General features: G+C 42.0%; 1 protein-coding gene across 1 annotated transcript in view; it reads left to right on the top strand.

Annotated features, from left to right (window-relative positions):
• The window catches only part of LOC126298031 (leucine-rich repeat neuronal protein 1-like), a 274,823-nt gene that overhangs the window by 126,220 nt on the left and 133,736 nt on the right, over positions 1 to 14,867 (top strand). The window contains exon 3 of the mRNA XM_049989352.1: positions 12,646 to 13,368. Within this exon, the coding sequence (XP_049845309.1) occupies positions 12,646 to 13,368 (723 nt within the window). The remainder of the gene's footprint in view (positions 1 to 12,645; positions 13,369 to 14,867) is intronic.

The following is a 14,867-nucleotide window of genomic DNA, read 5'->3' as shown; positions in this document are numbered from 1 at the left end:
TCCCAAAAATGAAACTCTTCGGTTTAAACTAAAACATCATACAAGTAATCTAAGTTGTAAATTTAGCGCATCAAGTGTATAAAATTAAAAGCAATGACTGACATAAACATTATATCGAACAATCTGGTAAAACTTTTGGGACGTCATTTGAAGAACCTGTTTCATCACCAAATAACAAGAGCATTTGGAGATCATCTACGAGGGCATTCTGAAAAGTAACGCTTCCAAATTTTTTTATGCGAAAACTCTTAACCTCTTTTAAATGAAACAAACGCTATGAAGTTATACATCTTTGTTCTTTATGTTAATATATACATTTCTCAGCATAGTCATCCTGCCCAACAAGAGACCAGTTTCTTGATATCGTCACTGTAGAATGTTTTACTTTGTTGACGGAGCCGCAACATTATCTATGCTAAGTCGGGACTGTATGGAGGATGATGGATGACAGGGAACCCAAGGCGTTGGTTTGTTACAGATGTCGCAGTACCCATGTGTACTCTGGCACTGGCATGCAGGAGGAGAGGGTTTTCCATGCGTGGAACAACTCGTGGAATTCGAAACTCAATTACTGCATGCTGTTTCTCACCCACCGAAATAGTTACTTCCCACACCACCATGTTACAGGCTACAATTCGGAGCCCTGTAGCAACAGTGGGCTGCAAATATGTAGAACAGGAGGGTAAAGATGTAACACGTTTATAACGTTTGTTTCATTTAAAAAACTGTAAGAGTTTTCACTTAAAAATTCGTAATCATTACTTTTCAGCTCGTATTTTCAATCTATCTTATATACTGAAGTAGTTGTTTATTACGATATTATTTTTAGATCTGAAGATGGTCCTCAAATGTGATCGCAACTAATTATTAATTCATGGAGGTGTGTTAACATCTATGCAACTAAATGAAAGACAATTTGTTTTTGCCATTCGCGTTTCGCTTCTTTTATTTTTAAAGTATCTTCAGTGGCGGTTTCTAGTGTTGCTAGTACTTCCACACATTTATTATAACACATCACTCGCACTGTTTTCACACACATGTTTACCACAAAATGGAAAGTGCGAGTGATATGCTATAATTAATGTCAGTGAAAAAACGCTGGAAATCGGCTAGCTGAAACATGAGGACCGAGTGAACGCATCTCCAGGACCACACACATGAAATAATAATTCTGAAAATCGCCATTCAAGATGCTTAACAAATAAAAGAAGCGAAACGCGTATGGCAGAAACAAAACGCCTTTCATTTAATTGCATACACGGGACACACTTCCACGAATTTTGAAGCAACAGATAGAAATAACGGAAAAATGACCACTAGTTATCAGATTTGACTAAATGAAACTGATATTGTTTCAATAAGTATTTTAGAAATATTTACCTTGGCGTTCTGGAGATGTTTGTATGAAAAATTTAAAACATATTAAACTTGTCGCTATTAAAATCGCACCACCATGACCAAAGCATGCAACAAATGACAAATTGACGTGAAGTGTGTTTGTATATGTAATTGTGCAACGTTTCAGCACAACAGCGCAATGGCATATAGGATCTCACTAGCCCCGTGTCACTGAGGCCTGAAAGGACTCGCATATTGGTTACTCGGCCATGCAGTATTACTTGACACAACAATAGTACCATGTCTTTTCAGACAAACCCCGACCTTGCGTGTGGAATCACAAAAGGCTTATCCGTACGTCGAGACTCCATGGAAAACAAATGTCGCCCTATTGAACTGGTCATCGTTATACAAGCCCAGTACCTGGCGTTATCGTATGGGATGCCACTGCGTGCAGAACACGATTATTTCTTGATCGCATAGTCGGTTACCTGGACAGTACTTGCTACATTTCAGAGGGTTGACGGCAGTTGACTAATCCCTATATTCGAAAAAAAAGGAGAAAGAACGATTAAAGTCTCTGTATGTAGATCTTTTCAGGGATGGTAGCGTTCCTTACAGTATGTCAAATAAAACACCGTTCAGCTGTCTAATTTCCAAGTTGTTATTTTGTTTGGCTACCACTTTCGGCGACTTACTACGCCATCTCCAGGACCCCTTACCTACGTTAGGAAGACTTCAACCTCGCTTTCGGTGGAAATAGGGGCCAGCATTCGAAGATGATGGTTGAAGTGATCGATGTATCAAGCATAAATCAACAGATACCAGTTTTCGATTGTTGACCCCCATTTTGACCGGAACCAAGGTTCTTCCTACACGTCGGTCGGGGGGACTGAAGATGGCGTAGTAAATCGCCGAAACTGGTAGCCAAATAAATTAACAGTTTGAAAATTAGACAGCTGAAACGTGTTTCATTTGACATTCTATTACAGTTTAACCCCTCTTCGCCTGTCTTCGAGGTCTCCTTGACGTCATCTTTCAACATGATCGATAATACAAGACCATAAGATGGCCGTGCTGTTGTGATCCATCTTGGTCAGAAGACGTTCGGGTGTTGCCCCGGCCAGCAAGCTCTCCAGACATCTCACCAACTGAAAACATGTAGTAATAGGTGGCCTAAAGGCTTTCTTACATTCTACAACCTCTCAGCTACGACGACTGATGAACTCTGGCGCTGGGTTGAAACAGCATGGAATAATGTACCCTTATCTGTCACATAAGCTCAGTTAGACACAACTGCAATAACTATTCATTCTAAGATGTTCTGTTACAGTATAATATGCATTATAACCAACACGACCTCTGTCTTCCAATGTAAACTTTAAACTTTAATGCTCTTTTCTTAATGTTTACATAACACGGCAAAGGACATATTGATTACAAGATATGTTGCAATACAAAAGAACATTTCATATTGATTAGTCATTTTTGATCCGGGGGTAGTCTGAAACTGACCGAAATCTACGGTATAAAATAAGTAATATAGCTGTGTATTGTATAAAGCAGTGCCAGACAAATTCAAATCTACAAGTCGTACAAATTACACTCAGTAAGATGACCGAGATGCAGCTATAGTATCACAGATACCAAGCGGCTTTCACCAAACGAATGTTACCATCTGCGCTGATGTTCAAAGCAACTTTGCTTCACCTCCAAACGTATGGGACCACTAAAATTGTTATGCACCAAGAGCCAACCAAAACCATTTCGACGTATTCAGAATTTATGTATGCCTTATGACTGCCACTTTGCTTCAAGGGAAATTCAGGTTCCTGTTATGTGGATTACTGTATTATGTTGTTATGAATGTGACAGACGAGCCACCGAGCCGGTCCCATACACAGAGAAAGGCAAGAGAAATGCACAGTAGATCATAACAGTTGGGATGTTCAAAATAGATTTCGACCCTGAATCTACTATAGAGGGCTAGCTGGTGGTATCGTCTGACCGTATGGGATGCACATAAACTCATAACGTGTTTGGCCCGTCTGTAGGGATGATGATAACATTCATAAAGAAGATGCTTTTCGAAAGCGCAGCTAAAAAATTGAGACGTCTACCAGTCACAAAGCTTGTAGGTACCGCAGAGCACATTGCCATAAGAAACAAATGCTCTCAGAGTAAAACTTCCTTGGTGTAGGAAAACAGGGAATCATGCTACAGCTATGAAAGTTACTATTAAGTACTTTTATCGGAGATAATAATGGTATGAGCTGGCCAATCACGTATACGCGCACAACTATAGGAAACTTTTCAGAACGCTAGGGGAGACGACTTCCTTGTGTGGCATTTTATGTCAACATTTCGATGCAAGTTCTAATGAGTGACACTTTAATACATCTCGGAGCCTGTTCAGTACTTTAATGTTGAGCGCAGTGATCGTCTGTGGGTCGTAGGCAGTAGAAACCCGCTATGGAAACAAAATGAAAAAGTACTCGTTTAATAACAAAATTCCTTATTATTTCTCCATGGGTTCTCTATAATCTTCAGGTCCACGCTGTATGACTTGCCCTCTACTCTCTCATGTGAAGTGGCAGCTATTTGTGCTGTCCTCTCTCTTCTTCGGTAGGCTCGTAGGTCTTCAACGCAAATGTGAAATCATCTGTTAATGTACACAATCATTATCCAATCCAGTAAGACGAAGTTTACTTAATGATATTTTCCTTTTGATGCCTAAGCATTTTGTAAGTGCTTAACAGCGGATTGTATTCCGAAACCGATTTTGGAATAAAATTAGACAATATATCCCTACTATTGTCTGGCGAACATTTTGTCATTTCACAGTTACTTTGTGATTTCATTGCTGAAGAAAAAAATTTTCTGGGTTTTTGAGCTAAAACCGATGATGTGAACAATTTGTGAATAATTGTGTTGATCTCAGATCGTGATTCTCGGCAGTTTTTCTTACTGCACATAGTGGTCGCTTTATTGGGATTTGCGTAGACATTCTGCAGAAAGTAATATATCAGCTGCTTTCATGTGTCTGTATTCCCTCTTAAAAAGCGAACGCTCCATTTCATTGAATGATAGGCTCTTTCGTCTACGACTGTGTAGTATGAATTCCAGTGAATGAAAGTGTACAAAATTTTACGTGTTATAATTTAACTTCTGTTTTTCTATTAACTGCACAAAAAGTGTTACTTTGATATATATACTGCGTTTATTAATTTATACCCTCTCTTTTAATTTTTCTGTAACCTTGAGGTATTTCGAAGTGCTACAATCTGTTCCTCAACGGAATATCCCAAATTGTGTCAATGGTGAAAAATTGCTCATACCCAAGCTAGAATTAATTTTTAGTGGTAAGTGTTTTGTTGGACACTACTACATATTATTGCGTCGCACTCTGTAACAAATATTAGGGTAGCTGTAAAATATAGTCTCACAGCAAACGCGGATTCGACCCCTATAAGCTACACAGTGGATAGGGTAAATGAAATTTTCCACTTTAAAGATGTGCCAGGATTAACAAATACGGTGGATATTAGCAAGAAACGGCTGAGATCATTTTCCCTGTCACAATTGGAGGTAACTCGCTTACCTTATGTCTTCTATAGATGTCCCGTAGCCGTTGTCCCTTCTTAGTTTCTTCTCCGTCGGTCGCAAGCTTAAACGGTGACATAAACAGTGCATAGTAATGTGACAAGTGGGTCGGTCTAAATGCTAAGCATAACAAGAACTGTAAAATGGTTCAAATGGCTCTGAGCACTATGGGACTTAACATCTGTGGTCATCAGTCCCCTAGAACGTAGAACTGCTTAAACCTAACCAACCTAAGGACGTCACACACATCAATGCCCGAGGCAGGATTCGAACCTGTGACCGTAGCGGTCACGCGGTTCCAGACTGAAGTGCCTACAACCGCACGGCCACTCCGGCCGGCAACTGTAAAATGTTGGGATGCCAACTAATTTGTTTTACCATTAATCACAAAATTAATAAAACGATTCCTAGAGCGAGTCTATAGTTAATATTCATAACAAGAGTCCTGCTCATGAGTCATTAGTTCCCTAGAACCGTAAAAGTCACAAAAATACTTCACACGACCGTAGAATCAGCACGAGATCGCACAAATATGTTTTCAGAGGTAACTTTAACAATTATTTCCGTCTTTATACGGAGATGCTCTTCACGCACCAGTTCGTCTGTTGCCACCTTGAAAACCGAACGTAGACTGTCTTTGATTAAAACAACATCATCAAGTACATCACCGGAAACAATTTTTCAACAAACTTTTCCGTCTTTACATGACATCAGATTCTATACACGGATTCATGTATTACCTCCTCGGAAATCGATCGTAGGCTAGCAGTGAACTGTCTTTAGCAGTTTGGCGTCTGCCCTCTGGTCCATCCTTTCCACCAGTAACCACTGGCACTACCTAAAATTTGTAGTTATCATTTCCTGATGAACTGAGTGATATTAAAATTATTGTTAACAAGCTCTCAGTGCAAGTAACGTTATCAGCACGGTTGGTGCTGTATATTCATATTTAAACAGTTAACAGAGCGTAGTCAGCGAACCTCCCCCCTCCCCCCCCCTCTCTCTCTCTCTCTCTCTCTCTCTCTCTCTATATATATATATATATATATATCTATATATATATATATATATATATATATATATATATATATATATATATATATATATATATATACGGCTCTGGCTCGCCCCGGTCGTCCTCACGCTATGCGACCAAATGGCGTAGTTCGATGAGTCTGCTTTCGAGGCTACCTACTCGCTGGCCTCCCATAACAATATATTCTTATACGGTACATTAAAAGTTGTAATAGAATATAGCAAACTTATATATTGGTATGGTATAAACACCAAAATTTGCATATGATTTGTAAAAGTCACTAGTGTCAGTCTTACGCACTCTTTTCCAGTCTTGAGTGAAATTTCGACCTAACATAATAGCAGTATTTTATTCTGCCTTTAATTATCAGAATTTTATGATCTTATAGATCCAGCTAAGAAGATTATACATTTCTTCTGCTCTAGGTGAACGTTAATATTGCTTAAATCTCAGAGGACAACTAGAACAAGAATCACAACAGATTCTCATATAACTCAGTGATGCATCCATGCTCTAATGGAACGGTTATTCAAATTTTATTTTGTGTAAGTATTGGATACGGTGTTATGTGTGAATTTGTGTTATAAAATAAAAGTTTTGATCCTAACTGACACGTCCAGTAGTTTCGTACATAACACTGCCATTTACTCAAAATATTTTTAAGGTGAAAAGCGTGAAAATTACTTTTGATTCGATTATTCTTTCTTCATTACTAATCAGTTTTTACTTATTACACTATCATCAAGAAATTGACTAGCGTCACCACAAGTGTCTTTGTAGACACAAGTCAAATATTACCTGACGATGACGCAGTTATCCCAAGAACGGTTAGTATTCAGAAAAAATTAATGAAAAAATTCAGTTTGTTCCCTTTTCACTTTTAAATATGGAGCAGTCCTATCAAGATACGACTGTATAATTCGTTAAATGAAAATATTTCATGTGTATATTTACTTTTATTATGTAACAATACCATATGTCCACAGATTATATCTTTACATTAACGGAAAATATACAAAAGAATCATCGCAATGAAAGAGAGACCAATGAAAAGTCCTTAAAATAACAATAATAAACCTACGGCATAGAAACCTGTTTACATTTATCAATTTAGCAATGGGTAAAAAAGAATAGCCTTTGCTTTCGGGAAGCAGTAGACTGTATCCTGGCATTCTTTTTGAGTGATTTGGAAATACAGTAGAAAACCCATATCACGATGGCTGAATCGCAAAAGCAAGCCTGTATCCTTTTGTGGCACATTTTCTGTTTATTTGAATGGGTTACAGTTAGTGTAACACAATCAAGTGGACATAGCGTTTTCACATATGAATAATATTTCCTGCATGCGCATTTCTCTCAGTGATTTAAGTTCACATAGCACACCCAAGTGGATATGGAGTATTCCTACTGAGAATAGACACCTGCAGTTTGTCACTAAAATGCTTCAAAACTTAGGAAAATCTGTGAAAAACATGTGTCTCAGCATAGCACAAGTTTTACAACAGTAATTAAAGGAGAACTTGTAATATAAGGGTCATTGGTCTCTCTTGATAAGACTTTAATTCATGTGGGGAGCGACCTCCGAGTTTCCTTTGCTACCGTGAGGCGATATGCAAATGAACTATTTGCTGAACTCGGAATTCTGTTCCAAATTCCCCCAATGCGATTCTTGTGCGCTTAATGACATCTGACTATGCAGTGCATGCCTCTGTTGAATAATTAGACTGGGTGAGGTCGCTTGCCTCGTAGGAAGTACTTGTGGGTGTATATTATTAACATCAAATTAACCCCACCAAAATTTTAATCAGGTTGTAGGATAGGGTTGGTGAATCAATGTAGGTAGTCTGAAATACCGGGAGAGATAATCAGATTCATTCCATTTGAGAATTTACATATGCTCATAAATTGCACAAACGAGGTGATGTCTCTTGAATGTGGATAGGTTAATAACTTAATAAGGAGAAAGGAGTAGAACTCGAAGATTTGACTATAAAACCTAGCGATGCGGATTGGCACTTCCCCTTAACTGAATGAGAGCACAAGATTCAAGGTCACGTACTTTCCATCTGTATCTAATCACAGACATAATGCTAGAATGTTCTGCGATGCTCAGTAGGTCAATGGCCACCGTTTTAACTTCTGTGAGCTGCAAAGCTGATCGTGCTACGGCCAGAGCTGCGTATATTACCTATTCTGCTCTTATGCTTCACGACAGGATCCATATCCGGCTGTTCCCGTTGAGTTGTTATGACGATCAGGTGTGATGTCTCTGCAGCCACAGCGGCGTGCGAAATTATGCGGAGTTCCGGATAAGGTACCCAGCTATTCCGCAATCACTCAGTATCACCCGGTACAGAATATTGTCTTCTTAGCGGTCAGACGCTGAAAAGGAAGTCTCTCATCTCCCCTGCTGTGGCTGTCCAATCGCAACATTCTAACAAATTTTTCACAAATGAGCGCCACTCCCGCTAGACTGTGAGTGCGCAGGAAACACCGCTTTTGTCACGTCGGGAGTCGCCGCTCGTCGGAAGAACTTTACAGAAGCTTCTTCGGTGCCAGCGTCTAAACGGACACATTCCGCTCATCTGTCCCACGCTAAAAAAAAAAAAAAAAAAAAAAAAAAAATGGAGGGGGACATTCGCAGAGGTACATTCTTTGCTGGTAATGTCGACCGCGACGTTTTTGTTAGCCCAGGGCAACACGACCGAGGGGGAAACAGCGTCTCCCTGTATTATTCGCTTTGGGGAGACGTTCTGCTTGCCTAGCAGTGTTCTGCCGGTAATGCAGCCTGCCAGTCGGCCGGCATCAAAGCCCTGCCACTGGAGACCGCCCTGGCTATGCCAACACCCCTGGGATACTGGAGAATCTTCAGGCTAACACGCTGCTGGCTTCCCGTCACCGACACCCTGAGTACAGTACTGTAAGAAACTCGATCCGCAAAAAATATTTGCACTTAACGCAATACAGCATATTCTCATTGCTCATCTCGTAGTCATCTCTGTTAGTATAGCGCGATGAACCGCTAATTTGTTCACATCCATGCTGGTACTTGTCATTACTGCCCTAATTAATTATTCAAAAATGCAAAGTGTCTATTTATGTGGGCGTGGCACTCCCAGCACTTAGCCCATATACGAGGGTTGTCCAGAAAGTAAGTTCCCATCGGTCGTGAAATGGACACCACGTTTTAACCCGATGACCTTTGCACAGATGTGTTGGGTAGTGTCTCTAGTATGACCGTCGATCGCATCATGACCCTCTTTTCAGTTGAGAGCGCACTGTGAAGGAGCAAAGGTGCCTAGAACAGCGATGTCTCCCACCAAGTAGAGAGGCCCACTGAGAGTTTCGCCTTAACGAATGCAGCCCACCTAACACAACCGCCAAGCACGTCCTTCTTCATGGCAATTCTCAGCCATTCTCTGCGGGGGCAGTGAAGACGCTCCTGCAGCCTTTTCGATGAGAAGTGTTCGATCACACACAACACAGCCCTAATTGACTCGTCCTGAGTATCACCTCTGTTCACATGAAACGCTAGATACGAAGACAACACTTGGGCGCAGGCTACGCGCTATAGTCCAGCCTAGAAAATTATCGGAAAGGACAGGCGGCTGCCTTCTATGATGATGGTGTTGGAAACCTGGTATAACGCTTCCACAAATGTCTAAGTTGGAGCGGCGACTATGTAGAGAAGTATCTGGAAAGTGTAGCTAACTCTTCCAGATACAATGTTTCTGATTTTCACTGTGGTTTCCATTTAGCGACCGATCGGGACTTACTTTCTGGACAACCCTTGTAGATTCCCACCTCACACATGATGTGTGATGCTAAAATACTGCCCTTTATTGGTCGAGGTATGATCGGCCAATCATAGTAGGAGCCTTCTTAAACTTGTCAGTCCTGGATAGTGTTCTTTTTACTTCACGAACTGAATGACATTCACGCAATACTAAATTCAGGCCCAGTTTACAAGGAGACACTAAGCTTAGAAACTAAGTTTCAGAAATGTCCTGCCACGCTCATGTACACACACATACGCATGGCACGGTAACGGATGTCGTTCATGGAAATATTCAGTTTTGCCGCGTTCCAACTTTCGTGGAACGAAACTATCAGTTGCACATGTTCTTGGGTTGGGTTTTATTTAAATAAATACGGCATAAAGTGGAAAACTGGGAAAACAGTTGGTTTTCTAGCAAATGTGTTAAGGTTCAAAATGTCTCTGAGCACTATGGGACTAAACAGCTGAGGTCATCAGTCCCCTAGAACTTAGAACTATTTAAACCTAACTAACCTAAGGACATCACAAACATCCTCCCCGAGGCAGTATGCGAACCAGCGACCGTAACAGTCGCGCGGTTCCGGAATGAAGCGCTTGGAACCGCTCGGCCACCGCGGCCGGTAGTTGTGTTATGGATTACGACCTGTAGAACTTTATTGACAATAATTAGAAGAACAAACTGCGACGAAATGTTATCAATTTCAAAGGTTTGATGATATCGGAGCTACAGGCAAAAATAAAAATAAAAAAAATCTGTAAGGAACAATAAGACATGTGAGGTTAACATACACAACTGGGCATTAAAATTGCTACACCAAGAAGAAATGCAGAAGGTAAACGGGTATTCATTGGACAAATATATTATGCTAGAACTGACATGTGATTACATTTTCACGCAATTTAGGTGCATTGATCCTGAAAAATTAGCAACCAGAACAACCACCTCTGGCCGTAATAACGGTCTTGATACCCCTGGGCATGAGTCAAACTGAGCTTGGACGGTGTGTACAGGTACAGTTGCCCATACGGCTTCAACACGATACACGAGCCAGTTGCTCGCCCACCATTTACCAGACGTTTTCAATTGGTGATAGATCTGGAGAATATGCTGGCCAGAGCAGCAATCGAACATTTTCTGTATCCAGAAAGACCCATACAGGACCTGCAACATGCGGCCGTGCATTATCCTGCTGAAATGTAGGGTTTCGCAGGGATCGAATGAAGGGTAGAGCTACGGGTCGTAACAAATCTGAAATGTAACGTCCACTGTTCAAAGTGCCGTCAATGCGAACAAGAGGTGACCGAGACGTGTAACCAATGGCACCCCATACCATCAACCCGGGTGATACGCCAGTATGGCAATGACGAATACACGCTTCCAATGTGCGTTCACCGCGATGTCGCCAAACATCATGATGCTGTAAACAGAACCTAGATTCATCTCAAAATATGACGTTTTGCCATTCGTGCACCTAGGTTGGTCGTTGAGTACAACATCGCAGGTGCTCCTGTCTGTGATTCAGCGTCAAGGGTAACCGCAGCCATGGTCTCCGAGCTGATAGTCCACGCTGCTGCAAACGTCGTCGAATTGTTCGTGCAGATGGTTATTGTCTTCCAAACGTCCCCATCTGTTGAGACGTGGCTGCACGATCCGTTACAGCCATGCGGATAAGATGCCTGTCATCTCGACTGCTAGTGATACGAGGCCGTTGGAATCGAGCACGGCGTTCCGTATTACCCTCCTGAACCCACCGATTCCATATTCTGCTTACAGTCATTGGATCTCGACCAACGCGAGGAGCAATTTCGCGATACGATAAACCGCAATCGCGATAGGCCACAATCCGACCTCTATAAAAGTCGGAAACGTGATGGTACGCATTTCTCGTCCTTACACGAGACATCACAACAACGTTTCATCAGGCAACGCCGGTCAACTGCAGTTTGCGTATGAGAACTCGGTTGGAAACTTGTCTCATGTCAGCACGTTGTTGGTGTTGCCACCGGCGCCAACCTTGTGTGAATGCTCTGAAACGCTAATCATTTCCATATCACAGCATCTTCGTCCTGTCGGTTAAATTTCGCGCCTGTAGCACGTCATCTTCGTTGTGCAGCAATTTTAATGGCCAGTAGTGTATATACTCTTGTGCATTTCTAATATACTGCAGATACTTTTAAGCCAATATGAAACTATTCTGAAGAGACTGACGAAATACCCAGCTCCACAAAAAGCATAGGTACGAAAATACGTAAAAAACCCAGAGGATACAATGAAGAAGTAATGGTGAAAATATAAAATTAGAGCACATACCAGGCGAAGAGTTTCGATGTATGAAAGCTCGGGGAAAAAGAACTTCCGAAAGAGATGATATCACAGACATTTCAAAAAAAAAAATGCCATTTGTAGTCTTTAAAAGGCGATATTGATACTGTATAGACGCAGTACTGCATCTTCTATCTTTACTGCACATTGAATTCAGTTAAGAGCTGAAATTTGTTGTGATGTCATTCGTATGTGCACCAAGTAGCTTCTGGAGATTTAAACAACGGTTCCTCTCAACAATGCGCTGAGCACCCGAGCCGGCGCCATTCTTTCATTCAGTTACAAACTCAGATACGTTTTAACCTTTTCCCTTTGTTGTTATTGGAAGTTTGAAATCCATCACTACTAGTTTAACTACCCAAATTCAATGCTAGAGACGACAGTCTGTTTTGGCACTCAAAACATTTCGAAACTGAAGTGTACACTGATGTCGCCAGGTAGTAGGCAATTTACGTAACTAGTTTCGCCCCGCTGGTTTCAGGAAAAGAGTTTCGCAACTTAGTCTATCCATATAAACCAGGCTTAATTCCAATGTATACCGAGAGCGTTTCTTATGCTGTTTTTCAGATTCGCGGTTCCGGTCGCACTTCTGCTATGTGCCTGCGCTCCATGGACCTGTCACACAACACACTGCGCTCCTTCTTCCTGGACCTACCGGCGCTCAGGTTCCTCAACCTCTCCAGCAACGGCATTCGCGTCATTTCGCCTACTTCGTTCCTGCTGCCCGAGGTGATCGATATCGACTTGAGCTACAACCAGATAGCAGTGTTGGATCAGCACACGTTCAAGGACTCCCCCAAGCTGCAGGTGCTGCGCCTGGCAGGCAACCAGCTCAGCCGCTACGACAACCTGTTGCTGCCACTGGTGATGCGCATGCTCGACCTGTCCTACAACAAGATCGTCACCATGGAGGAGACCTCGCTGGACGGGCTCAACATCTCTCGGCTGATGCTGGGGCACAACGGTTTCCGTTCGCTTCCGCAGGCTGCACTGTCGCGTGTCGGCTACGTGGGGTACTTGAACATGGACGGCACACAGATCACCACGCTGCGCCCACGGTCGCTCAACCGAGTCCGCGTGGGAAGCATCAGCCTGTCCAGGTCCAGCACACTAGCGGAGATCGACTCACATGCCCTCACCAGGCTGCCGTTCCTCCGCCATGTTCGCATCAGCGAGAACCCCAGCCTCGTCTATATCAGCCCATCTGCCGTTTCCAAGTCTCCCAATGTCACATACGTCGACTACTCTAAGAACAACCTCCTGGCCGTAGAAGAGGAGATGCGCAACGTGGTAAGTACCGCTCATACTTCGCGGCTTAATATTTTTCCTTATCTCATTTCTTCAGTTAAATTGGTATCACATTGTGATACTACTTTTAGTCTTTTAGGGAATTAAGATATACATTAAAATTAAGGACAGCTTAAACCACACATCATCCGTAGAGGAGTAATTATGGACCTGAATAATTACAATGCAACTCTTTTCAGACTGTCATTATTGATGGTCGCCAAGCAGCGGTGACCTTTAGATAGGCTCCGCGGCTTGAAGAAATAACCTAGTAGCGCAGGTATACCATCGTGGGGGGTAATTAGGGGCTAGGACCAGCAAGGATATGGCCTCCTAACAGATCTGGAGAGTTCCCACAGACTTTGCTTGTAATATGGACATAGCTCTTTATTGGAACAACAATTTAGAGCGGCAATACAAAACAGTGCTTACACTGACAGTTTGTCGTTTTCTTGCTGGGACTGCGTTTTTAAATACAACCGAACAATGTCGTTAAGTGTCTTTTGTCGGTGTCCTGGAGCAGTGATCGCGTAGCGTCCATGTATCAGTAGCTAAAACAGAGGACTTCGTGGTAGGCGTCATGTCGACGAATGTCTGGCTCGGTAGGCACCATGTTGACGAAAGTCTGGCTCTAAGTCCTTACGCACTAATTGGAGTAGGAATAATCTCTGAAAATCAAGTATGTGTACGTGATTCACGACCGCCGATCGCATCTGCATAACACTGCGAGGTACTACGGCATACAGGCGAAGTAGTAGACTTCCATGCTCCACTTTTGCTCTTCATTTCTATAATTTCTCACTCTCAATCGTGTTACCATATAGAATTTTCCTGGCGCCATTTTGCAACTGTTATTTTTAGTTTATGCTTGATCCCATGTAAAACTTGATACTGAATAGTGATTCATTCTTGCCTCCAGGTAATCATTTTTCTGTTTGTTTGTAAATATTAAATGCCGAATACATTTGAACTGGTGGGTCAAAATTGTGCTCTTCCAGTTGTTACGATTCTGGTACGGACATTCTTTTTCGTCTACATCCCTATAATAAACTTTTGATTAATCCATATTCAAACTGACTGCTTGAGTCACAGCTGTAAGTAACTTTGATGCAGAGGCTTCCAAGCCCAGGCGGTATAGCAACACCCTTTTTTCTAGGGTGCTCTACCAACACGGGGACAAGGGGAGGGAGAAAGCGTGCTCTACCACTACAACGCGCTTTGTTCTACCAACAAAGACCATTTTGGTGTTTGAATTTTTTCGTCCAGGGACTTGATACGTGGGCAAAATACGGCTTTAGTCCCGTCTCACGGGACAATATTGTTTGAAGGTAAATACTTTGGTACACCTAAGAAGCGAGATTATAGCGCCAGAGCTACGCAGCACATCTCTAAACCGCATAATTACAAATTCATTCAACAGTTTTATAATACTCCTGAGTGAAATAGTGGGTGTCCGCCTCTGAACAGTTAATATACCTGACTACCATGAAAAGAATCTTAGT

This window comes from Schistocerca gregaria, chromosome X, assembly GCF_023897955.1.
Source record: "Schistocerca gregaria isolate iqSchGreg1 chromosome X, iqSchGreg1.2, whole genome shotgun sequence".
Taxonomy (NCBI): Eukaryota; Metazoa; Arthropoda; class Insecta; order Orthoptera; family Acrididae; genus Schistocerca; species Schistocerca gregaria.
The sequence above is the reverse complement of the archived record's forward strand: the minus strand, read 5'-3'. Positions and strand labels throughout refer to the sequence as shown.